At 38.1% G+C, this 26,864-nt stretch overlaps 2 protein-coding genes across 14 annotated transcripts in view; one reads left to right on the forward strand and one right to left on the reverse strand.

Moving 5' to 3' along the window:
• Positions 1-22,334, forward strand: GLRX2 (glutaredoxin 2). 11 transcript variants are annotated; one of them, XM_023549166.2, is made up of 6 exons: positions 1-305; positions 3,933-3,996; positions 5,326-5,502; positions 6,842-6,953; positions 11,570-11,624; positions 12,459-12,569. In XM_023549166.2, the coding sequence occupies exons 2-6, from the start codon at positions 3,934-3,936 to the stop codon at positions 12,541-12,543; spliced, it is 492 nt and encodes a 163-aa protein (XP_023404934.2). In that variant the 5' UTR covers positions 1-305; position 3,933; the 3' UTR covers positions 12,544-12,569. The 11 variants fall into 11 exon arrangements, with proteins under 11 accessions (XP_023404934.2, XP_064132563.1, XP_064132571.1 ...); XM_064276493.1 differs by lacking the exon at positions 1-305 and adding an exon at positions 616-770; XM_064276494.1 differs by lacking the exons at positions 1-305; positions 11,570-11,624; positions 12,459-12,569 and adding exons at positions 815-833; positions 18,184-18,205; positions 22,224-22,334.
• RO60 (Ro60, Y RNA binding protein) overlaps positions 7,756-26,864 on the reverse strand; it is a 45,923-nt gene continuing 26,814 nt past the window's right edge. For all 3 annotated transcript variants that reach the window (XM_023549167.2, XM_010590933.3, XM_064276488.1), the window contains exons 7-9: positions 26,731-26,844; positions 26,367-26,513; positions 7,756-25,066 (exon numbers count right to left, since the gene is read on the reverse strand). In XM_023549167.2, coding sequence (XP_023404935.1) covers positions 24,914-25,066; positions 26,367-26,513; positions 26,731-26,844 — 414 coding nt within the window. In that variant the 3' untranslated portion in view covers positions 7,756-24,913. The remainder of the gene's footprint in view (positions 25,067-26,366; positions 26,514-26,730; positions 26,845-26,864) is intronic.

Below are 26,864 nucleotides of genomic sequence, written 5' to 3' on the forward strand. Positions count from 1 at the left end.
CTGACAGGAAGCTGTGAAGACGCTTCATATACATGTAAGCATTGCCGGGCACTTTGATCCTGTTTCAGGCGGTCATTATTTTTCTTTTCCGTTTCTCTAGAATGTTGGCCACAATCCCCGCGAACTGGTTCCAAGAGTCCTGTGAGCTTCCCTGGCCCTAAAGGAAACGTGTACGGGACTTGGATGAGCTCTGGAAACCCGGAGATGAGCCGTCCAAAGCACTGACTTTTGTTGACAAGTCGGAGGCTAGAGCCCGACTCGGTGCTGCGCCCTGCCCAACGTCGGGGCTACCTGGTGGGCAGACGGTACGCGGCTGCGCAGATGAGACCCTTGGCCGCGCGGGCAGCCCGGCGGGGCGGGGCCATCCGGGCGCGCGGGGCGGGGCCATCCGGGCGCGCGGGGCGGGGCCATCCGGGCGCGCGGGGCGGGGCCATCCGGGCGCGCGGGGCGGGGCCATCCGGGCGCGCGGGGCGGGGCCATCCGGGCGCGCGGGGCGGGGCCATCCGGGCGCGCGGGGCGGGGCAGGCCGCAGAGGCGGGGCCTCGGCTTCTCCGGCCTCGGGTTCTCGGACCTCGGCTTCTCGGGCCGCGGCTTCTTCGGCCGCGGCTTCTCGGACCTCGGCTTCTCCGGCCTCGGCTTCTCCGCCCGCGGCTGCCCCGCGCTCCGGCCATGTCCTTGCGTCGCGCGCTCGCGGTGGGGACGCGGCTGGCCAGGAGCGGGAGCAGCTCGGCTGGGGGGCCCCGCGGCACGGCGGGAGCTGCGGCGTCCGGGTACGGGGCGCTGCGCCGGCTCGGCCAGTCGAGGCTCGGAGGCCTGGCGGGTGTCGGGGCGCGGTGAGCGGGGCGCCCATCCGCCGGCGCCGGGTGGTCCTGGCCCTCCCGTGCGGAGGCCCTCGGAGGGCGGCGGTCCGGGGAGGTCCTGGAGGGCGGGGAGAATGGCTGCTGCCGGCACTGGGGAGGGTGCCCACGGGGTGGTGTAGGCTTCAGGGTCCTGGATTCCCGCGCGGTTCTCTTGGACCCCACTGTGGGTTGCCAGATAAAACACCGAACTCCCAGTTAAATTAGAATTTCAGATAAACAGTCAATAACTGTTTAGTCCAAATATGTCCCAAATATTGCATGGGGCACTTGGGCTAAGGGATTATTCGCTGTTCCTCTGAAATGTTTAGTCGGGTGTCCTGTATTTTTACTTTTTCTGTCTGGCAACCCTAGTGCAGGATGTGAAGGTGACTCTCTTTCCTAAATGGCCAAATCTTTTATCCTAGGAACTGTGGCCAAGTTATTCATGTTGATGGCGCCTCTGGCTAGGCCGAGGACGGTGCTTTCCCCTTGGCTGCTGAGACTGGCCTGGCGCCCATCTCTGCTGCGCTTGCATCCCTCTGTCTGGGTGTCTTTTCCTCTTTGTTTGAACTGGAAACTCTTGATTAACGTTACAGTCCAAGCTAGAGACTCCGCTTGAAAAAAAAAAAAAAAATGAAGGCCGCACTAATCACTTGGTGTAACTACTGGACTTGACAGCTTCTTTAGGCCCCGTTGTGTTTTTTTTTAATCTGTGTCCCTGGGTTATATAGCACTGTGTCTGCCTACTACCTAACACATAGTAAGAGCTGCATAAATGTAGAATAACTCGCGTCTGGTCCATCCATGTTGAAGTAAAATGTTTATTGTGTGCTCTTACTTCCTTCATGGATGCCCCTTTCCTTACTAGGTGATAAACGTTTATGAAGCTTAACTACAGATTGAAGCAGAAGGGTAGGGTGCCTTCCTAAAACTTCCTGTCTTTTCCTTGAAAAGAAAGGCGGTGATATTTCAAAATGCACTCCCACCACTTTTTACTACCCGAAAGTTCTGCTGAAAATCTTGTTTCAATAATAAATGCTGGAATAGATGGTTTGGAAATGACAGTTAAATGCCAGACTTGAGATGAAAAGGACACCAAATGGATTGCTGATTGATCTCACCGAGGCCCTTTGTTAAGTCCAGGCAAGCACCTCCTATCTAACCTCCTGTCTAACCTCCTGTCCTTCCAAACCTTTGGCTCCAGAAACTCAATGTGCTTTTCTCTTAAAGCTACACCCTCCACTCTCTTCCCAAGTTGGCTGCAGTTTCCTTCCTTTCCTGCTCCTAACCTCTTCCTGAGATAAGCACAGGCCTTTTTTGTTTTAAGGGCTTCCTTGCTAATCTCTTGGGAAATAAGGGATAATAAAGATTGTAAACATTGGGGAGTTGGAGATGGAAGAAATGTTACAATGTTCAGTTGGTTTCAGTTCCCATCTACCTTTCTAACTCCTCTGTTATTCCTAAAGGTGACCATTGTTACAGCTTCTGTATTCTAAGTTTTCACACAGCACTATGTAGCGCAGATGCTCGTCATCCAAGGATAACATGTACTGGAACAGGCCATTTAGAATGGACTTGTTTAAAACAGGACTAAACTTTTATGCTATATGGGGGGGAAAAAAAAGTAAACACACAAAGCCATTTATCTTATATTTAACAACATTTAACAACATCTAAATTTTAAATACACTAACAGTAGATGAATTAAGTGTTGGAGAAAATTTTATATGAAAATTTGACTTTTGCAACGTAATTATTAAGAATATTTTTTTGAATATTTGAAGCTTCACTTCTTAATCCGACTTTATCCTTAGATATTTGAGTAATTCTTTTGAAGCATCTAAATTATTTTACAAGATTTGCAATTTTACACTGTGGTTAGTTTGTATCATTGTGTTGGATGTTATTCCAACAATGTATTGGGGCCTGGCTGACTGAAAAAGATGAGATGGATGGGGAAAGGTTCTAGAGGTAAGCAGAGAGATTTGACGACTTTAAAGGGATCACTTTTTTAGTGGATATTTTCCTGTTACAATGTATACTCCAGCTCCCAGCAGCTGGGCTTTGTGTAATAAATACTGAGGTAATGACGATCCTTGTAATCAGTAAATAATAATGTCAAACATTAGTCTACATTTACTGTGTGTCAGACACTGTTCTCCTTTCTGTATATCAACTCATTTAATCCTCACAGAACTCATTGAGGTCAAAATGATTCTTGTTCCCATTTTATAGGTTGGGAAGTTTAGAGCTATGAACCACTGTGATTCAGATACATTGCTGTTCTTGTTAGATGCCTTGAGTCAGCCCCTGACTTACAGGACCCTCTGTGTTACAGAGCAGAGCTCCATTTTATTGTCTTGGCTGTAAATCTTTACAGAAGCAGATCACAAGGCCTTTTCTTCAGTGGAGCCACAGGGTGGGTTTAAACCACCAACCTTGGGTTAACGGCTGATTGTAAACTGCTTGTACCACCCAGGCTCCCTTTAGATACCTTAAAAAAAAAAAAAAAACCCATTGCCGTTGAGTTGATTCTGACTCATAGCAACCCTATGGATACCTTAGTTTCCTTAAAATTGGAGTCTTTGTAAGCTTCATGCTTCACAGAGTGTTCATGGAGTTTTGGCATGTTTTAATAAGAATATGGAGACTATGTTTTTAAACCAAAGGTCAGGTCATATGACCAGTCAATAGAGGACATAATATTTGAAATTTATAGATCCAATTGAGTGATGTGGGCGACTAGGAAAAAATTTTCGTAGCTCTTGACCACTGTGCCACCAGGGCGCCATTTGCAATTCAGTGGTCATGAATAAGAGTGTGTTAGGCTTTAAACACAACGAATGTGTTTTTATCAAATAACGAAGATCGTTGGGAAGCTAGTTAGATAAGCCCACAGGCTCTTTTTGTTTTAGTAAACAGATACTTTGTAAACACATATTTTGCACTGATAACAAGTAAAACTTTTATATTTAATATGTTTGGGTATATATTTGCACTTATATGCAAAACCTAGTAACTTTCTTCAAAGGGTGCTCATGATAGTATCTTTACTGATTACTAAACTGCCCTGCCCTTTTTAACTCCTTTTAGGATGGGAAGTAACATATCATCGTCTTGGGGGAAGTCAGCAGTTGCTCCTATGAACCAGATCCAAGTGAGTGATATGGAAGACGAGGAAAAAATTTTCACCTGTGGGAAAAGTATTGTCTTAGACAATTCATATGCTCACTCAGTATCCAAACTTGGCATCTTCATAGTTCAGCAAATGAATTACTAAATTAATACATATTTTTAAGATCTGCTACCAAAATGATTCATATGAGAAGCCCTAGATCGTTTTGGTTATCAAAATTTATATGCTTTACTCTTAATGGGGAAACCCTGGTGGCGTAGTGGTTAAATGCTACTGCTGCTAACCAAAGGGACGGCAGTTCGAATCTGCCCGGTGCTCCTTGGAAACTCCGTGGGGGCAGTTCTACTCTGTCTTATAGGGTCTCTATGAGTCGGAATCGACTGAATGGCACTGGGTTTGGTTTTGGTTTTGGGTACTCTTCATGGAGCCTTCACTCCCTCTAAGTCAGATGTGTGAGATTGGCTGCCCCTTTTCAGCATACCTAACCTCAGGTCCCCAGTTGACACCAGGCAAACTGCATTTAACCAGAAATACTATCTGATTCTGGCCTGGGCAGCTATTTAACAGCCTTTTCCCCTAACATAGAACCTAACATGGAGTAAACCAAAAACCAAACCCTCTCGCGTTGAGTTTACCCCGACTCACGGTGACCCCGTGTGTTACAGAGCAGAACTGCTTCATAGGGTTTCCTTGGCTGTAATCTTTGTGGAAGCAGATCACCAGCCACCACTGGGTGAGATTGAACCACCAACCTTTAGGTTAGCAGATGAGTGCAAACCATTTGTACTTCCCAGGGACCTAGCGTGCAATAAACCAGAAAACCAAACCCATGGCTTTCAAGTTGATTCTGACTTATAATGACCCTATAGGACAGAGTAGAACTGCCGCATAGGGTTTCCAAGGCTGTAATCTTTACGGAAGCAGATTGCCACATCTTTCTCCCTCAGAGCAGCTGCTGGGTTCAAACTGCTGATCTTTCAGTTAGCAGCTGAGAGCTTTAACCACTGTGCCACCAGAGCTCCTTAGCATGCAGTAGATAATCTATAAACGATCCTTCAGGGACACCATGCACTACTGTGTTCCCTTGTTTTTTCTCTTTCACTGCAATACTCGGTTAAGTCTTTTGTATGTGTTTTTTTTCCTCTGCAGGCTACAAGTCATATAAGATTCTCTTGTGACTAATATTATCCTCAGTTATATTTGATGATGAGAAATACAGGTGATAGACTTGAGTTTGAGCCCTGAATCATCAGACTTTCAAGCCCATACAATTCCCACTAAAAATCATAATATTTCTTTTCAAAAGGAAATGCCGAGATTTAAAGTGATTATTTTGTTCTGTTGTTTCAGGAAACAATTTCAGATAATTGTGTGGTGATTTTCTCAAAAACATCTTGTTCTTACTGTACGATGGCAAAAAAGCTTTTTCATGACATAAACATTAACTATAAAGTAGTGGAACTGGACATGCTTGAATATGGAAACCAATTTCAGGATGCCCTTTTCAAAATGACTGGTGAAAGAACTGTGAGTATATCCTCTTTAGTACTGTTCTCCTGAAATAGGTGAATGTGGATCATCCAGAATGTAGACCCTCGTGTTGGGAAGAGTGAGCTGGACATTCTCAGAGGAGTTTATATTTATAAAGAAGCATCAGATCTGGGAAGCAGATCCTTAGAATAGGAAACAGCAGAGTTAATTTATTTTAATGTTATTCTCACTTTGTGTGTGTGTGCACGCGTGCACATGTGTCTGTGTGCTTTGGCTGGGAGGAGTGAGGTAAGGGTGTTGTCATGAACACTTGTCTCTGATTCTTTAAGGTCTTCTTGGAACTTTTTTCAAGGTGAAAGTATTCTTTCTTCCTTTACTTGAAAAGTATAGACCAGGGTTAGTCTTCAGTTACTGTACTAATAAGAGTGCTTTAGTGCTCCGTATTTTTAGCTTTTCTGGTAGATTTTTCTATAATATGCATAATCAGAAACATATTTAATGTTGCTGTTTTCCTTCTCGTTTATATGTGCAAGGAAGAAGTTTATGGTGTGCTCTTCCCCCTTAGTAAAGCAAATGTGAGAAAGAACTGCGTAAATGTGATAATTAATTAGAGAATATTTTACCTATTATATAGCATAAGGAACCCTGGTAGTGCAGTGGTTAAAGTATTTCACTGCTAACTCTAAGGTCAGCGGTTCAAACCGGTTCAAACCCACCAGCCGCTGCATGGGAGAAAGATGTGGCAGTTTGCTTTCATGAATATTTATGGCTTTGGGAACCCTGTGGGGCAGTTCTACTCTGTTCTGTAGGAGTTGGAATTGATTTGACAGCAAGGTTTTGATTTTTTTTTTTTGTTTGGTTTATTATATAGCATAGGGGTCCCTGGGTGGTGCAGATGGTTACACCCTCGACTACTAGCCAAAAGGTTGGCAGCTTGAACTCACCTAGAGGGACCTTGGAAGACAGGCCAAAAGGTCATAGCCTTGAAAACCCTATAAGCAGTTCTTTGTAGACACGGAGTCGCCATGAGCAGAATCAACTCGATGGCAGCTAACAACAGCAACAACATTAAGTAGAATGGTGATTAGGCGCAGGTGTTTTAGAGTCGGGTTGTCCTGCGTCTGAACCCCAGCTCTGCCATTTATTATCAGTGTGAACTTGGGCAAGCTCTTGTGCCTGTTTCCTCCAAATAGGGCCACAACTGTTACCTACCTCAAAGGTTGTAAAGATTTACAGAGATAATTTGTGAAAGAGCTCAGCGTGGTGCCCAGCTCATAAAAATCCCCAGTCTGTGAGCGTCTATTATTATTGTATGAAATGGCGTTTTATCTCTGACGCTAGGGTGAGACCTAATCTATCGCTGTTTATCCAACAGGTTCCAAGAATATTTGTCAACGGAACTTTTATTGGAGGTGCAACTGACACTCATAGGCTTCACAAAGAAGGGAAATTGCTTCCGCTAGTTCATCAATGTTATGTAAAAAAAAGTAAGAGGAAAGAATTTTAGTGATGTAGGTACACATACCTTTGCTAGTAAAATATCAGTTCTTTAAAGTGATAATGCCTGATGATGCTTTTTAAATGTTTGAAGATGTGTTAAATATATGAATTATCTTCACAAAAGACTCAGATGTAGAAAATAATGAACAATAAATTCCTATAGAAACCTTATTGTCCTATTTGCCAGTTCTTGAGCAAAAGAGATGGTATTTAAGAATGAAAACAAAAGTGAAGTAGAAAATTTGTATTACTAGGAATTATATATATGAATCTTACAACCGAGAGCTAGGTGGTAGATGACCATTTGGAATTCTTTGCTTCCTGTAGTATACCTAAACTAGGTAGGAATACCTTGTGGCATATTGACAGGCCTTCATATTTTCTATGTCCCGAGTAATGGAAGTATATTAAATTTGTAGAAGAGAATGAAATTTATCTAAAGAAACCAAATTATTCATTTAATGTCTTAGTTCCACGGAGCAGAACTGTACCTCTGGACAAAAATTAAAAGGAGGCAGATTTCAGCATCATATAAGGATGAACTTTATTATTATTATACATTATATTATTTGTACATATTATTATACATTTATCCATAAAGTAATGTTTCTTGCTTTCATTTCAGCAAAATCACTAATTATGTTGTTATAATCAATATTTTGACATAATTGTCCTCTGTTGATAGTAAGGCCAAACTAGAATACCTCCCTTGAATATTGTTTTTTAAGTTATTGTTTTCAATTTGGAGAAATTTCGCTCTGCTGAGACAGAAGTGATTAAAATTGTCAGTAAAATTCTTTTTTTTTTTTTTTTATAGTTTTATTCATTTTGTCGTTGAGAATATAGACAGCAAAACACACACCAGTTCAGCAGTTTCTGCGTGTACAATTTAGGGACATTGATTACATTCTTCAAGTTGTGCAACCACTCTCACCCTTCTTTTCTCATTTGTTCCTACCACATTAACATAAATTTATTACCCCCGAAGGTGCCTGTTGGAAACCTTGGTGACATAGTGGTTAAGTGCTACAGCTGCTAACCAAAAGGTCAGCAGTTCAAATCCATCAGGCACTCCTTGGAAACGCTATGGGGTAGTTCTACTCTGTCCTGTAGGGTCGCTATGAGTTGGAATTGACTCGATGGCAATGGATTTGGTTTTTTGGTTTAAGGTTCCTATTTAATTTTTCAAGTGGCTGTTGTCAATTTGATCCCATGTAGATAGTCTTAAAAGAACATAATGCTCAAGGCAGACATTTTTTACTAGTCAAGCTAAACTATTTTTAGTTTTAAGAAGACTTCAGGGAATATTTTTGGTTTAAGGTTTAAAGATAATCTCAGGGCAATAGTTTCAGGGGCTCATCCAACCTTCATGGCTCCAGGAATTCTGGAGTCCGTGAGAATTTTAATCTTTGTGCTGCATTTTCCCTCTTTTGATCAGGATTCTTCTATAGAATGTGATCAGAATGTTCAGTAATGGTAGCTGGGCACCATGAGTTCTGGTCTCATAGCAAAGGAGACAGTTAGCCATGGAGCAATTAGCCACACATTCCATATCCTCCTTCTGTTCCTGACTTTCCTTCTTCCTCTCGCTGCAGGTGAATAGAGACCAATTGTGCCTTGAATGGCCACTTACAAACTTTTAAGATCCCAGGCACTACATGTTGAACTAGGAGACAGAACAGAAGCATTAAAGAAGTTATTAGGCCAGTTAACTGGGATGGCCCATGAAACCATGACCCTAAACCTCTAAACTAAGAAACCATATCCCGTGAGGTGTTTGATTGTACATGACAAGCATCAGCAGCTACTCTTTTTTTTTTTTTGGTCATTGTTGTTAATTTATCTATCACACAACTTTTGCCACTTCAGCTTTTTACAGGTGTACAACTTATGGACAGCAATTATAGTAATCGGCTGTGCAGCCCTGCCCTAATCAATGTCATATTTCCATCATGGCTAACCCTCCTTTCCCCCTCCCTCTCACCCCCGATATCTACTAATAAACTCTATTCTCTATGCATTTGCCTTTTCTTGTCTTTTTATGTGAGGTCATTTAGCATTTTGTGATTGACTTATTTCACTCAGCATATGTCTTCCAGCTCCATCTACATTATAGCATGTATCAAGACTTCATTTCTCTTACTGGCTGAGTATTCCATTGTATGTATATACCAAGTTTTGTTTATCCATTCATCTGTTGATGGGTATTTAGGTTGTTTCCACTATTTGGCTATTGTGAATAGTGCTGCATTGAGCACTGGTATACAGATGTCTGTTTTCACGAGTCTCTACTTTCAAATCTTTTTGGGTATATACCTAGCAGCAGAATTGCTAAGTCCTGCGGTAGTCCTGGAAACCCTGGGGACGTAGTGGTTAAGAGCTGCTGCTGCTAACCAAAAGGTCAGCAGTTTGAATCCACCAGGCACTCCTTGGAAATTCTGTGGGGCAATTCTACTCTGTCCTATAGGGTCGCTATGAGTTGGAATTGACTTGATGGCGACTGGTTGTTTTGGTTTATGGTAGTTCTGTTTTCAGTTTTTTGAGGAACCACCACAGTGTTTTCCATAACGGCTGTACGATTTTGCATTCCCACCAGCAATGGGTAAAGGTTCCAGTTTTCCCATATCCTTGCCGACATTTGTTTATTTTCTGTTAGTTTTTAATCTAGCCGCCCTAGTGGGAGTGAAATGGTATCTCATTGGGATTTTGATTTGCATCTCTCTGATGGTTAATGACACTGAGTATGTTTTCATGTGTTTGGTGGCCATTTGAATGTCCTCTTTGGTGAAATGTCTATTCAAGCCCTTTGCCAGTTTTATGATTAGATTGTCTTTTTGTCGTTAAGTTGTCCAAGTTTTATATATATATTTTGGTTATTAGATTCTTGTCGGATATATGGTTTCCAAACGTATTCTCCCAGTCAGTAGGTAAAGTCTTTGCGTGAACAAAAGTTTTTTATTTTTATGAAGTCCCATTTATTTTGTCTTTTACTGTTTGTGCTTTTGTCATTATGGTAGATAATATCCATTGTTAAAAGCTAGGCCTGACAGTGTTGCCCCTGCTTTTTCTTCAGTTTGTACATTTAGGTCCTTAATGAATTCGTTTTTATGTGTGGTATGGGTTATGGACCCTGTTTTATTTTTCTGCATGTGGAAATCCAAATTTCCGGGCACCATAGGTTGAAGAGACTCTTCATTCCCCATTGAATGCACTTAGCACCCTTGTTAAAAATCAGCTGACCATAGATGTGTGGGTTTATTTATGCACTTATTTATGGACTCTCAGTTCTATTCCATTGGTCTATGTGTCTGTGTTATATCAGTACGAGGCTGTCTGATTACTGTACAGCTGTCCCTTGATATCTGCCCGGGATTAGTTCCAGGACCTCCCACAGATACCAAAATCCACAAATGTTCAAGTCCCTTATATGAAATGGTGTAATATTTGCATATAACCTATGCACATCTTCCTATATACTTTAAATCATCTCTAGATTACTTATAATACCTAGTACAATGTAAAGGCTTTGTAAACAGTTGCTATACTGTATTGTTTAGGAAATAATGACAAGAAAAAAAAAAGTCTACATGTTCAGTACAGATGTAGCCATCCTAGGCCTAGTTATATAGTACATGTCAGCAATAACACATTTTTTTTCCTAATGTTTTCTACCTGTAATTGTTTGAATCCATGGATATGGAACCCATGGATAAGGAGGGTTGACTGTAGCTGTATAGTATATTTTAAAATCAGAAAGTGTGAATCCGCCTACTTTGTTCTTTTTATTATTGCTTTATCTATACAGGACCTGTTGTCATTCCATATAAAGTTGATGATTAGTTTTTCTATTTCTGTAAAGAAGGCTATTGGAATTTTGATCAGGATTGTGTTAAATTTATAGGTTGCTTTGGGTAATATTGACATCTTAAAAATACTGAGTCCTCCAATCCATGATCGTGGAACATCTTTTCATTTATTTAAGGCTTCTTTAATCTTTTTCAGCAGTGTTTTAGAGTTTTCATTTTTAAGTCCTTCATGTTCCTGTTTAGATTTATTTCTAGGTATTTTATTCTCTTAGATGCTATTGTACATGGAATGGTTTCCCAGATTTCCCTTTTAGATTTCTCACTGCTGGTGTATAGAAACCCAACTGATTTTTATTTGTTGACCTTATCTCCTGAAACTTTGCTAAATTCCTCTGTTAGCTCCAGAAGTTTTCTTGTGGACTCTTTGGGATTTGAGGATGAACTTTTGAAATAGTTCAGAAATGTACTTGAGTTATGTTATGAGGTGTGAAGAATTCTCACTTCCAGAATGTATTGAAAAACTGTTGGAAATGTTTCATAAGTGATTCAGGTATTAGATGAGAGGGTTGACTTGAAATTCCCTAAAGTGATTTTTGACATAAGTTTATTTGATTCTGCAGTTCTCTGACTGGTTTTATTTCAGATAAACTGAAGATAGGGTAACTCTAGGAAGTCTTATTTCAGAATAAAGAAAATATTTTATGTACTCTAGTAATCAAGTCATATCTCCAGCTTCTTATTAGCAATAATTTTTTAAATGCCTACTTTACAAAGCATTTTCCTAATTGATCCCACAGAGTCACATAGGAAGATCATCAGATGCAGAAAAGAGAAATCTCTTCCTCAGAAATGGTAGGAAAATGGATTTTAAGATATAGTGAGTGCTGCTACTTTCTCGTCAAGATGGACCAGGGAATCTGAGACAGTCCTGAGGAAGTCAGACAGTGGCTTTCATGGCCATTTGCCAACAATGATGCTTCCTTCATAGCCTTGTTAAACTGTCGTTAGACCTTGTTAAAGCAAGAATTTAGATGATTTTATTCCCATGTGGTAATTTATTTAAGTTATAACAATGGTATGGAACAGAGAGTGTGATGCTCTTTAGTCCTTTTTGGAAACCCTGATGGCGTAGTGGTTAGGTCCTATGGCTGCTAACCAAAGAGTCGGCAGTTTGAATCCACCAGGCGCTCCTTGGAAACTCTGTGGGGCAGTTCTACTCTGTCCTATAGGGTCGCTATGAGTTGGAATCGACTCGACGGCACTGGGTTTGGTTTTTTGGGTTTTAGTCCTTTTATTCTACATTATGTTATGAAAAATTCTACATGCATGCTGTTGTATAATCTGTTAGAAAATGTATGAGAAAAGCAAAATTGTAATTGTATGTCATCACTGCCAATCATATTAGGTATCAAAGGTCCTCAAGGTGTAGAAGCACTGACCAAGTTGTGTTGACTGCAAAAAAACATCTTTTTATGAACTCTTCCTAGATTGGTAGGAGGGTGGGGAATGAGCAGTTGATTCTTGACTATGCTTAGACCTTGACATAATGAAACGTTAAGGAGAGAAATCTTATCAAAGCTCAAAAATTCCAGAGAAGGTAATATACCTAGTTATCACTTATGGCTTTATTTAATAAAGAAGAAAACTCCTCTGATGTCTTCCCCCTTTTCGTTGATCCTCTATGAGGCATGATGACCTTCTCCAGGGACTGGTCCCTCCTGATAAGAAGCTCAAAGTTTGTGACATGAAATCTCGCCATCCTCACTTCTGAGGAGCATTCTGGCTGTACTTCTTCCAAGACAGATTTGTTTCTTCTTCTGGAGATCCATGGTGTATTCATTATTCATCACCAAAACCGTAATTCAAAGGCATCAGTTCTTCTTGGAGCTTCCTTATTCATTGTCCAGGTTCGCATGGACATGAGGCGATTGAAAATACCATGGCTTTGGTCAGGTGCACCTTAGTCCTCAAAGAAATATCTTTATTTTTTAACATTTTAAAGAAGTTTTTTGAAGCAGATTTGTCCAATGCAATATGTCTTTTGATTTCTTAACTGCTGCTGCCATGGATGTGAATTGTGGATCCAAGTAAAATGAAATCCTTGACAACTTCGATCTTTGGTCCATTTATCATGATGTAATTTATTGATCCAGTTGTAAGGATTTTTGTTTTCTTTATGTTGAAGTGCAATCCATACTGAAGGCTGTAGTTTTTGATCCTCATCAGTAAGTGCTTCAAGTCCTCTTTGCTCTCAGCAAGCGAGGTTGTGTCATCTGCATATTGCAGTTGTTAATGAGTCTTCCTCCAAATCCTGATGCCACGTTCTTCTTCATACAGTCCAGCTTCTCAGATTCTTTGCTCAGCACAGATTGAATAAGTATGGTGAAATGATCTAACCCTGATGCACACCTTTCCTGATTTTAAACCACGCTGTATCCCCTTGTTCTGTTTAAACAACTGCCTCTTGGTCTGGGTATAGGTTCCACATGAGCACAATTAAAAGTGTCCTGGAATTCCCATTTTTTGCACGTGTCTTTATAATACTTCACTTTGTCTTCTCAAGCTGCCTTTGACATTTTCTGTTCACCTCAAGTTTAAGACCAAACCAAAACCAAACCCATTGCCATTAAGGTGATTTCAACTCACAATGCCCCATAGGGCTTCCAGGGAGTGGCTTGTGGATTTGAACTCCGTCGAGCTCTTAAACACTGTGCCAGTCCAAGAGGAGGGTAAAACTATTATTTTCAGATTGTGTTGAGTTTCTAAGGTAACCAATAAAAGACTAGAAGAAAAGGCAGGGGAGAAAAATGAGGGGGAAAATATCACTCAGTCACGAAGGTGATAAGGAGAAAACAAATGGTTGGCAGAAATACAAGTATATTAGTAGTTACAAAAAATATAAATTGACTATGAAAAGTATTTTACAGGTTTGATTTTTAAAAAATTCAGCAAAATATGTGTTTACAAGAGACACGCCTGAAACATTTTTAAAACAGAAGAACACAGAATGGTTGAAAGTGAAAGAATAGAAAAAGATGTCAGACAAAAAACAACTGAAAGAAACCTGATTAGTTATAGTATAAGAAAGCATACTTTAATAAGCATTTCTAGATTGAATAGTAAGAATAAAGTTCAGCAGAAAGGTATAATGATTTTATTATTTTTTAAATTTTATTTTACTTTGGGTGAAAGTTTACAATGCAAATTAGTTTCTCATTCAAAAATTTATACACAAGTTGTTTTGTGACACTGGTTGCAATCCCTGCAATGTGTCAGCACTCTTCCCCTTTCTACTCCGGGTTCCCCTTGTCCATTCGTCCAGTTTTCCTGTCCCTTCCTGCCTTCTCGTCTTTGCTTTTGGGCAGGTGTTGCTCACTTGGTCTCATATACTTGACTGAATATATGAGACACATTCCTTACGTGTGTTATTGTTTGTTTTATAGGCCTGTCTAATCTTTGGCTGAAAGGTAGACTTTGGGAATGGTGTCAGTTCTGGGCGAGCAGGTGTTGGGGGTTCTAGTCTCTGTTGTACCAGGAAGTATGGTCTTTTTTTGTGAATTTGAAGTTCATTCTGCATTTTTCCCTGGCTCTGTCCTGGACATGGAAACCCTGGTGGCATAGTGGTTAAGAACTACGGCTGCTAATGAAAAGTTCAGCAGTTTGAATCCACCACGTGCTCCTTGGAAACTCTATGGGGCAATTCTACTCTGTCCTATAGGGTCGCTCTAAGTCAGAATTGACTCGATGGCAATGGGGTTTTTTTTTTTTTTTTGTCCTGGACCCACCATTGTGATGCCTTTCAGAGTGGTTGGTGGTGGTAGTCATGCGCCATCTAGTTCTGGACTCAGGCTGGTGGAGGCTGTGGTTCATGTGGTCCACTAGTCCTTTGGCCTGGTATTTTCCTTGTGTCTTTGGTTTTCTTCATTCTCCTTTGCTCCGAATGGGATGGGAGCAATAGATATTTCTTAGATGGAGAAAGGCATAATGATTTTAAGCTTGTATTAACTAGTAACGTTTCAAAATATATAAAACAAAAATGGACAGAACTACAAGGGACAAACGACAGAGACATCATTATAGTGGCAGATTTTAACATCTCAGTAATTGATGGACAAAAAATATTAGTAAACCTATAGAAGATTTAAGTATTAATAAGTTTGATGTAATGATCATATATAGAATACTACACCCAAGATTTGGAGAAAATATGCATTATTTCAAGCACATACTAAACCTTTATGAAAATTGATTATACTCAATGCCATATAGCAAATCTCATCAATTTTTTTTATTAACTTTTATTGAGCTTCAAGTGAACGTTTACAAATCAAGTCAGTCTGTCACATATAAGTTAATATACATCTTACTCCTTACCCCACTTGCTCTCCCCCTAATGAGTCAGCCCTTCCAGTCTCTCCTTTCGTGAAAACTTCGGCAGCCTCCAACTCTCTCTATCCTCCCATCCCCCCTCCAGACAGGAGATGCCAACACAGTCTCAAGTGTCCACCTGATATTATTAGCTCACTCTTCATCAGCATCTCTCTCCTACCCACTGTCCAGTCCCTTTCATGTCTGATGAATTGTCTTCAGGGATGGTTCCCGTCCTGTGCCAATAGAAGGTTTGGGTACCATGACCGCCAGGATTCCTCTAGTCACATCCAGACCATTAAGTATGGTCTTTTTATGAGAATTTGGGGTCTGCCTCCCACTTATCTCCTGCTCCCTCAGGGGTTCTCTATTGTGCTCCCTGTGAGGGCAGTTATCGATTGTGGCCGGGCACCAACTAGTTCTTCTGTTCTCAGGATAATGTAGGTCTCTGGTTCATGTGGCCCTTTCTGTCTCTTGGGCTCTTAGTTGTCGTGTGACCTTGGTGTTCTTCATTCTCCTTTGCTCCAGGTGAGTTGAGACCAACTGATGCATCTTAGGTGGCCGCTTGTTAGCTTTTAAGACCCCAGACGCCACATTTCAAAGTGGGATGCAGAATGTTTTCATAATAGAATTATTTTGCCAATTGCCTTATAAGTCCCCTTAAACCATGGTTCCCAAACCCCCGCCCGTGCTCCGCTGACCTTTGAAGTTTATCCTGGAAACTTCTTTGCTTTTGGTCCAGTCCAGTCCAGTTGAGCTGACCTTCCATGTATTGAGTGTTGTCCTTCCCTTCACCTAAAGCAGTTCTTTTCAGCTAATTAATCAGTAAAAAAAACCCTCTCCCTCCCTCCCTCCTCCCCGTAACCACAAAAGTATGTGTTCTTCTCAGTTTATACTATTTCTCAAGATCTTATAATAGTGGTCTTATACAATATTTGTCCATTTGCCTCTGACAAATCTCATCGAATTTTAAGAAGCTAAGAAAAAGAAAAAATCCAAAGAATGCAGAACATAGAAAATTTCAACAAAATTGAAGAAACTAGAAAAAGAACAAGAAATCCAAAGCAGAAAACAAAGAGCAGAATTTAATGAATTAGGAAACAGAGAGACCATTGACGTATCCAAGAATTGGTTCCTTAAAAAGGATTAATAAAACTGCTTGTACAGAATCAAAAACCAAACCCACTGCTGTCGAGTGGATTCTAACTCATAGTGACCCTATAGGACAGAGAACTGTCCCATAGGGTTTCCAAGGAATGCCTGGTGGATCCAAACTGCCGACCTTTTGGTTGACAGCTGTAGCAATTAACCGCTATGCCACTAGGGTTTTGAGGACAGAGAAGTTAATTCATCCAACAGATATTAAGCACATCAGGTGCATCAGACCCAGTTGTGGGAGCAGGAGAGGGGACTGACTTCAGAGCCCAAGTGGAGGGGAGGGCCTCTGGATAAACAGTCATTTTATCCATCATGATAGGAGTAAAGGCAGAAAGCTACATTGGAAAATTTGAAGGCGAGAAGACAAGGAAGTTCCCCTCTGGTTGTTTATATATTTTAAATATGGGGTAACGTCATCATTTTAGTGATGAATGGGGAAAACTGTTGGAGATTTGTGGAGAGAGTGAAAATAGTAATTTTGGAGATAAAAACAGATACATATGTGTATACAATAACAACAACCAAAAAGTAAAATTATCCATAATTACACCATCCACATAGCACCACTCCCAATGGCTCAGTGTATATGCATTTAAATCTTGGGTTCATTTATCCCTTTTGATTTTTTCATTCACGTACTGGAAGAGAATAATTATAAATTAACAGTAATGGGTGTGGGCTGGAACAGTACCTGGTATTTTCAGCAACTATAGCAAGACAGGAAACCCTGGTGGTATAGTAGTTTTGTGCTATGGCTACTAACCTAAAGGTCAGCAGTTCAAATCCACCAGGTGCTCCTTGGGAACTCTGGGGCAGTTCTACTCTGTCCTATAGGGTCACTGTGAGTCAGAATTGACTCGATGGCAATGGGTTTTTATAACAAGACAGATAAATGTTCAAATTAATAGATACTAGCTGTGAAAAGTAGATGGCTTAATCTCTTGGGACTTCAGGTTACTTATAAAATGTGGATACCATCTAATTTTAGGTTCTGAGGAGTGGAGGTAATATATGTAAATCATGCATAGAGTATATACTCAGTTTGTGATGGTTAGTAACCACACTTGCTCTGAAATGTGGTTTTCTTGTGGATCTATCAGGGTTTCGCATAGTCCATAGGTACCTAGCCAAGATTTGGGGATGGGGGAGGAGTGAGCAGCTGGGTTTTAATGTTGCCTCCGATGTCGATTTTTTTTCTACTTCCCCATACCTTGCCTAGCCTAGCCTAGACTTTGACTGGATTCTGACTCATAGCAACCCTGTAAGACTGAGTAGAACTGCCCCATAGAGTTTCCAAGCCAGTAATCTTTATGGAAGCTGCAAGCCAATTGCCACATCATTCTCCTGAAGAGTGGCTGGTGGGTTCAAACTGCTGACCTTTTGGTTAACAGTCAAGTGCTTAACCACTGTGCCACTAGGGCTTTTTTTTCCCATACTTAGAGCTGGGTCAAAGTATAATATAAAGCAAAACTAGGAAGTATGAGTTGTTCCAGCAGCTCTGCTTTACTTCAAGAATCATAAGCTACAAAGTCCGGTGGCCATTCTTTTTTATCCCCCACGGTATTTCCGTTTTAAGATATGAAATGAAAGAACTGTTTGCTGGAGTCCATTAATATTAAAAAGCCACTGTTCATTTTATCATTAGATATTACACAAAAATACCTCATAAAAAACATCTGAGCAACTTCTTTGGGCAGATTTTGAGATATTTGGTTAAAATGTTTAAAATCTAGTTTTCTTCATCTATGAAGAAATGTATACTTTGTTGTCTTCCTATCTCATTGCAATTTTTGACCCTATCTTTAAATAGAAAACTGAAAAATCAAAGGTTTTGGTGGGTATATCCTGATGTAACTTGCTCTCACCCTTTTTGCATTATCCACAGGTCAGATTTCACAATTTTTCAGGTAAGTTTTTTGGCAATTCAGAGAGAAAAGAAATTCCTATGATTTGGGCCTGAATCATTTATTTCCATAGTTGCCATTTTTTAGTGTTAAAATGATGGCTTTTCCCAAAGGCAACTCTGAGTAGATTAATCTTTTCACAAAAGAATCCTGTTTCAAACCTCTCTTTAAGAATTTGCATTTCATTTCAATTTTCCTGATCCTATAATTGAATTCCATTGGAAACTAATCCCCAACAACATGTATTTTAAATACTTATACTGGTATACAATTAGAGGCATTAAATGGATGTTAGTTAAGCTTTCACTTCATCTTCAAATATTCCAACAGGTTAATTACCTAAGGGCTTTTGATTTCATAAGGTATGCTGTAACCTTAACATTCATACTTCCTGAAAGAAATAGACAGATACTTGATATGCATAGTTTATTTTGTACACCTATGAATTTCTACAGTATCAATACAGATGATCAGAAACAGTTCATATTGTGCCCACCTGCACTCCATGTCCAAAATGATTTATTCAGTGTGGTATTTTGCAAGGCTGGCAAGGAGAGAAAGTCAGGGTTCCACAGTACCAGTGAAAACTTTTATCTTGAAATAAATTTAATACATTAGTATATTCACCCATTTCCTATCAGAAAACAGCAAAATTACATTTTTAGGTGTGTTATATACAGAAAAAACTTGGAAGACTTGACAAAGCATCACTTTATCAACAGACAGAATCCCCTCCCCTATCTTTTCAGGGTCCTCTGAAATAAAATAAACTTGTTATAAATCAAACTTTATATACCTTTAAGCACCAGCCTGACAATTTCTCTTTTAGGTTTATAAAATATTCCTGCTTTGAAAGGCAAAGTGAATGTAAAAATGTGACCATAATTAAACAAATCTTGGCCAGGATGCTTTTTATTGCAGTCGTCCCAATGTTTTACTACTATGTTCCCTTCTTTGAATAGATTTGTTTATAGGATTGAGACAAAATATTTGCCTTTTGTCTTGAAAAACTCCATTATAAAATTAATCATTTTTGTAACTGTACAACTGTATTTTTCATTTGTAGTGTTAAATATGCAACTTGGTCCTTGGAGGTCATGTTATAAAGTCCAGCTTCTTGGATAATTTATTATACAAAATAAAACAAACTACCAAAAATATTACTAATGTTAACAATCACGTATGTATAGCGTATTGGTATGCACAGATTAGCTTGTCAATGGGTGCTTAAACTGCTCATGTACAGTCAGATTTTAACTTAATTGTTTAACTTCCATTCATTATATTCTAAAAGTTCTGAAAGACCATTTGAGTTCTGTACTTCAGAAACACTATTAAGGCATTACTTAACAAACAGACCCCATGGAAAGTAACTAGAATGCCTGTGCTGGAGTGCTATTTTAAGGCAGTCAGAGGTTCATTTTTTTTCACTTTAAGGCTCTTGCACACTTAAATTTTATTCTATACAATCTATGTAAACATTGTTCTGTATAATGTAAATATTCGTCAAGTGGTCAATTTTGGACATCAAAGCCTGTTTTTAATAAAGCAAATGGGCAGTTTAGAACTAGTTTACAATACTCTCCCTAATCCCACCTGATTTTGTAGATAATTTCATATATCGTAATTTGGCCATGTATGGATTCTGGAAGTTTACATTTGCAAATAAAGCCTAACAAGTAACTTAAACATAAGTTTCAATAGAATGTCAGTATTAATATTCCATCCATTATCTGTGGTAATGCGATATTTAAAACAAAGACTTTAACCTCATTCACTACCCTTACAATTCAGGTGTTCATTAAGTGAAACCAGGAGAAATGTAGCTGATTTACTATTTATTTTGTCCAAGCACAGACTGTGATAACTTCTAAAAGTGTAGAAATTTAAATATGTTTTCAAATTAAAAATCAAGTATCATTTGTTTATAAAATTAATATGCATGGTAATGCTATCAAATAGAAGGGAAAAAATCTCTTAAAGGATCAGAAACAGCTTTTGTATATTCTCATTGAAAATAATCACATTAATCTCAGTAATAGAATTTTGCAGTGTAACTCCTCTAGTTTGTTTCTTTACCTCTTTCCAATATAATTTGGCATTTTGGGGGTTTAGAAAATGTTTAATTTTATTCAGACAGTATGCTTAGCTATATATGAGTTTTCTACATGAAAAATATTACTATAGAATTAACTTTTTAAGTAACTAATTTTTCAAAAAAGGAAAAAGCTGACCAGTTTAAAAAAAAATGTTGAATGTCAATACAAGTTATTTACAAGACTCTTAATCCTACACACCGTATACACAGAAGCTCAGTGAACTATTTAGTAGACCAAAGATGTTGACAGTAGTCTTTAAAATTATGGGATGAGCATTGAGACATGCTATTTTTCTAAGAGTGCTTACATAGGAGAGCACTTCTCAAATACAGGTAAGTACATTTATAATTGCAAACAAAGGGTGAATAACTGACCTTACTCAAAAGGCCACAAAATTTCTGCAAATATCTAATACAAAAAGTACATAATGTAACTTTAATTTGGGGAGAGAATATATCAAGTCAATTGTTTTTCCTAAAGACCTGCCCATTATTAATTAAAAAAAAAAAATACAACTTTAAATCTATGTGGAACAAACAGCAATCTGCAAATTAACATCCCAAACCTAATTTTTACTACCCAGATGCAACAGGATTAGAAAAAGAAATATACAAAAAATGTCAAAAGAAAGGAAAAGAGAGGTATAAAAGCAATCTTCCCAACAAACGAGATTAGGGAGCATGTAATAAATGCTAAATAAAAAAAATATAGTAAATACAACTAATTTCATAGCTTAACCTATCTTCTTCTTCTAATTCTTCCTTGTGCGTGTTTATATTGAGGCTATATGACATTTTTCTAGAAGGATATTATCAAATCACACCATACCTGTGGTATATGAGGACTAGAATTTTTCATTTTACCCATTTTAAGGGAGTCACCAAGATATTTGGATTTGTTGCTGTAATATCCTTTTGCCAAATTAAAATAAGTCCAAAAAAAGGTTACAGTGACTTAGCTTTTAATTATCGTTCAGATGTAGCTTTATTGTGCTTTTAAAGATATTTTCCACCTAATTGTCAGGACCTAAAATTTATTCAGGAGTTCTAGTTATGTTTCCAAACGAATTTTGTGTTTTTTTTAAAAACAAAATTTCAGAAAACGAAGGGGAAAAAAAAGCCTGATACAGTTGTATTTGATCATTTGGAGATTTTCTTGTTATTTTAAAAGATTAAGTAAATGTTAATAGCATCTCCTCATTTAGAATATGAGTGTTTCTCTAGGTCTCTTCAAGAATTGGAATATAGTTCTTTTTCTGTTTTTTGAGAATAGTAACTTGTTAGTACTCACTTTCATTGTGAAAAATTTTCTACTCTGCACTGGAGTGGTTAAAATTAAGAAGGCTTATTGAGCTATTTTTCTAAAATATTTATCTTTCAAAACACGTTCTATTAACAAGAGTGTTTTCAGTAAAAAAAAGTTCTAACTAGTATTGCGAGCCCTCCCTCCAGTTTCAACTTTAAAAAAATATTAAGTCATTGATCAGATGTTACTTTTTAAAAATAGTGAAATCAGAGAAGTTAAACTAGTTGTCTACAGTCACATTTAAATTAAAGCAAGAGAAGTTCAAGAGAGGTAACACTAAATTTAATTCACTAGCATCTTGCCTCACTAATAACCTGATAAGTTACTATAACTGAATAATATACAACAGTATTAATAAGGGGAATTTCTAAGGAATTTCAACTAATGAGGCGGGGTGGGCTCATTAGTTTTTGTTTCATTAGTTAGACAACTATATCCTGAAAATATTTACATAGTAGCCAGGAAAAAAGTTAATTTTTCTCAATATTGTTTTTAAAAACATTTTCCCAAATATTAATGTGACAGAAATCCTAAAAGTAACTTAGAAAATAAAACCTGTTTACCACTTGAGTACATTTTATTTATAATGAGGTAAAGTTCTTAATTTTTTTCTACAGGATTATGCTATGTATCAACACAGGTTATTCAACCAACATTAATTGTGCTTGAGGACTACTATGAATTACACAAGTATACCTCTTCACATCTCCTTGTTTCTCTATTCCTAACTGTGTATATACATTGTTTCCTAATATTTAAATAAAAGTCTTGAATGATCCCATTTTATCTCTTACTCTTCTAAGCCAAAGTCTTCCCGTGTTGTGGGGAAATGAATACTGGCAAGGGATTCGTGAGACTTAGAATTTCTAAGTCTAGTGCTCCAAAGCCATGATCTCTTTTGGACCTTAGAGCTTTAACCAAAAATTAAAAGTTAGCTGATAAATTTCTAAGTTTTCCAGCTGTAAATTTCATGATTTGAAAATAATGTTACTTTCTGTGTTGGTTTCCGTTATTTTTTTCTTAAATTATAACCCTAATCCAATTAATTAGACTTACCTAAATACTTCAGAAAGGTCACATCTAATCCTTCTCTGGTGGATTTATTATTAGCTCCTAGATATATCTGACTAAAAGTACTATAAAAACCTGTTGCTGTCGAGTTGATTCCAAGTCATAGCAACCCTATAGGACAGAGTAGAACTGCCCCATAAGGTTTCTAAGAAGCTGCTGGTGGACTGGAACTGCCGACCTTTTGGTTAGCAGCCAAAGGGTCGCTGTGCCACAAGGACTCCAAAAAGTACTATAGAAATAGTCATATAACTGAAGGAAATAAACTTATACTATACTCCATTTATTTGAAGAAAACCTTGGATTTACTTGAATTCAAGAGCTATAACACAATTCGATTAGAATTTACACTTTAAATTTAATCAGAAAAACATTTTAATGTATCAAAAGTAGCTAACATGTTAAATTCAATGCTTGACAGAGGGTTAAAAACAATGTTTTCAAATCCACCACATAATAGTGGTCTAAAGCAATGCATTTTTTCCCATTATTAGCTTTGCTGACCAAAAAAAAAAAAAAAAAAATCCCAGGTAAGTCACAACACTTAAAAATTGCTATCAGTTCCCCTGAAGGAATGGCTACATATTAACATGTCAACTAAGAATTTGAAAAGGAGTATTTTCTTATCACTCCTGGAGCCCAATTTCCCATGAAACAGAGGAGAATATACAACTCTAACAGTACCAAAGCCCCCTTCCTCCCCAAATCATAAAACCTGTAAGCCCCAAACACGTAAAAGGCTGTAATTTACACTTATTAGTTTGACTTTTCACATAACGGTTAAGAAGGGCTTTATAAATCCCACAGTAAATCCTCAATATTTAAAGGACAATGAATACAAATCGAGGTTTTACGTGTAAGCTACCTTCGACGACGATGACAAAACTACAAGCGAAGATTTTGTCATTTCAACGGGTTGCTTTAATATTAAACCTCCCTGCGAGGAAGAGGTACTCGCTCAAGTAAATAATGTACTTTAGTGTAACGAAAAGTAAGCTTAGTTTACACAAACTGAAAAGAGAAATAATTTCTTAAAAGACTGCTTGGTGGTAATATACTACTAAATACTGCCTTTCAAACCTGAAGGACCTAGCTTGCTTTATTATTTTTTTCCACTATCAAAAAAGAATGTCTGCTAATGTAATCAGTGTCACACAACTGTACATGTGAAAAATGGTGACCTGGCAAATGCTGGATCATATATATTTTTACCACAACAATAAATCTAGTGTCATGTTTTAAACTGTTTAAAAAAATGTTTGCCACAAAATGACTACTAGACAAAAAGACAGGAGGCCACTGACATTTTTACAATTAAAAAAGATCTAAAACCAATTTATAATTGGCTAAAAAAAAATTTTTTTTAGAAGTAAAAATCTAATCTGGTTATAATTGAAATTTTAATTGTTATAATTTTAACATTATGGATGGGAGAGTTAAATGCTTGAAACATTTTATGTTTTAAGATTATGAACAAAAGAAAGCATGAGTACATGTTGTCTGTGTTGCTGTAATTCAGAGGAACTGTCAAGTCACACCTCTCACTCGTGGCAATTAAACAAATAGGCTTCCTTGGCACAAACGTTAGTCTCTTCTCATCAGAAATAAAATATCTTTTTCATTGAATATGTTGTTATTTATGTGATCTTAGAAGACTCTGAAAAGACCTGGTAAAAACTCATTCATAATTTAATCAAATGTCAGCATTTTCCCCCTTTAGTATAAAAGTTTACAGATGATTTTCATATTCCATCACAGTAACATGGTCTAGTGCATTTCAGAGTATTTGGAAGTTATCAAAGTTGTCCTTTCCCAATGAAAACACTTAAGAAAACTTCTCAAATAAGCTGTTAAGAATGTTATGATATGGAACTACTTGAATTTTTTTTTGGCTCTCACCTCTTTTAAGTACAAATATCCTTATTCCCCAAAGAAATAACCATTCTACTATTCGACTATTTTACAGTGCCTATCAACAAGAAGTCCTCTCTCTTAGAGGAAGCTAAAGTATGTTCGGATGCTATTTCCCAAGAGCTAGTTGGTGGGTAGTTTAGTAGACAGAAAGAACTTTGGGTTCATCTTATTATTTTTTCTTCTTCATCCTTTTTTTTTGTAAACTAACTTTCCATCACGCACATACTGTATCATCTTTCACTGGACTAAGATTAGCTGGCAAGTAGCTGTGTATTTTTTAGCTAGATCCACTGATGGCAATGGACCTCTGAGATCACGCTGCTGCTTAAATCACATCTAATGTGAAATTTCGAATTACATCCAGAGCTCCAGTATCAAAGCCACACATATCCAACATGCCTCGATCATCTGGATCTGCAATGGTAAAACCATTTGAAGTCATTCCACAAACAATTAATTTGGCTGGAATCCCCATTTTCTGTAGAAAAAGATCAAAATCATATTTAAAAGTTACATTTAAGAGCAAATACCCTCCAAAATTAAAATACTCTAAAATCTCTATACTACAGCTTTTCATTACGAAGTTAATTTTTTTTTCCCTCTCCATAAAATCCGCCATCTTTCAGGGCAGAGTCCTCCATAAGCAGCCCGGATACTTTGAGCTTACAAGATCTGTCCGGGTATTCAGACATTTTTATCAACATCTCAAACACTGGGATACTGTGTGTGGCTATATATAAGGAATTCTCTGAAATTATCAACTTGGCCTATGACTTTGATATCTACAATATTCACATGTCCCATGGAAGAACCTGTGTTATCCTCTACAGCTACAACTTAAAATGAGTTTTAAGAAAAACTAATTATTAGTGTGCACTATGTCAGACACTACAATAAGCTGTGTAAGTAATTTATCTAGTATCATTGTTGTAACAACTCAAAAAGTAAGTACTATTAAGTAATTTGCTCAAGTCCACAGTCAGCAGAAGAGACAGACTCAGGACTCAGAACCCAGGCTGTGTTTACTCCAAAATCTGTTCTCTTCATCTGAGGTTCTTTAACTCAAATGTGCATCAGCATTTCCTGCAAGGCTTGTTAAAATATAGATTGCTGATTCAGTTTCTAACTTAGCAGACCTTTGATGGTGCCCAGGAATTTGCATTTGTAACAAGGTCCCAGGTGATGTTAAGGCTGCTGGAGGAAAACCACACTGAGGACCACTGCTCTTCCTCAAGTTCTATTCCTGCTTCCGGTCACATTAGCCACATGTCAAGCGTTCTAAAGCCCCCTGTGGCTAGTGGCTATTATACAGTGCAGATATAGAACATTTCTGTCATTTCAGAAAGTCCTACTGGGGAGCACTGGTTAGAACATAGACATATCCATGAAACTTAAAACATAGATTATAGCTTTGCTTTAATTCTATGAAGTCCTTTAGCAAAGTTCTCACATGATACTTTAATTTTTCAAGTAGCAAAATGAATCATTCAAAAATTTCTAGCTAAGGTAAAATATTTATTTCTGTTGATTATTACTAAAAATACTGTTTGCAAAGGATATTATTAGCAATACATAGCATTGAAACTGGCTGAAAAAAACATTACGTATGTGTGGCCAATCCATTTCCGTATTCCACGCACTGCTGAATCTGTAACTGGCAGTGGATGCCTATCCAAAGGTACGGAACTACCTCTAGTAACACTTTTTGAAAAAGAAAAGGGGATATTTGAGAAATGAGTATTATCTGGGGTAAGAAAAAATATTAGGACTCATTCTACCTTCCGATACTCCCTTAGAGCAGCAGCAGGATGGATGCTTCCAGCAAAGGTCTCATTATCAGTGAACACGATGAAGACATCAGCAGCTGTGTTTGTCTTCTGAGCCCAGATCATTGGAAGAGAGCAATCAGTTCCCCCTGCAGGGATCTAACCAGAACAAAAACATGAATAAAATAATTGCTCTAGTTTCCATACAAACAATACTACTTTTTACATTAACTTTTTGTTTAGAGCCAATAGACAGGCCTTTCCAAAGTGCTTCTCATGAGAAAATTAAGATAAAAAAATTTATTTTCATAAATTGTATTTATATGAAACTGTTATATAATACATGTTAAGTAAACTTCATAAATTACTTTCTTACCTGATTCATAGCCATTAAAACCTCCTGTAAGGTCATATCTGCAGTAACTGGACATGGTACCATTTCATCTGAAAAAGCAACTATGTAAGAGTCTTTTTCTGTCCGTGTGACAACCTGAAAAAGTCGATGGTAGT

This window comes from Loxodonta africana, chromosome 25 (assembly GCF_030014295.1).
Source record: "Loxodonta africana isolate mLoxAfr1 chromosome 25, mLoxAfr1.hap2, whole genome shotgun sequence".
In the NCBI taxonomy this organism is placed as follows: Eukaryota; Metazoa; Chordata; class Mammalia; order Proboscidea; family Elephantidae; genus Loxodonta; species Loxodonta africana.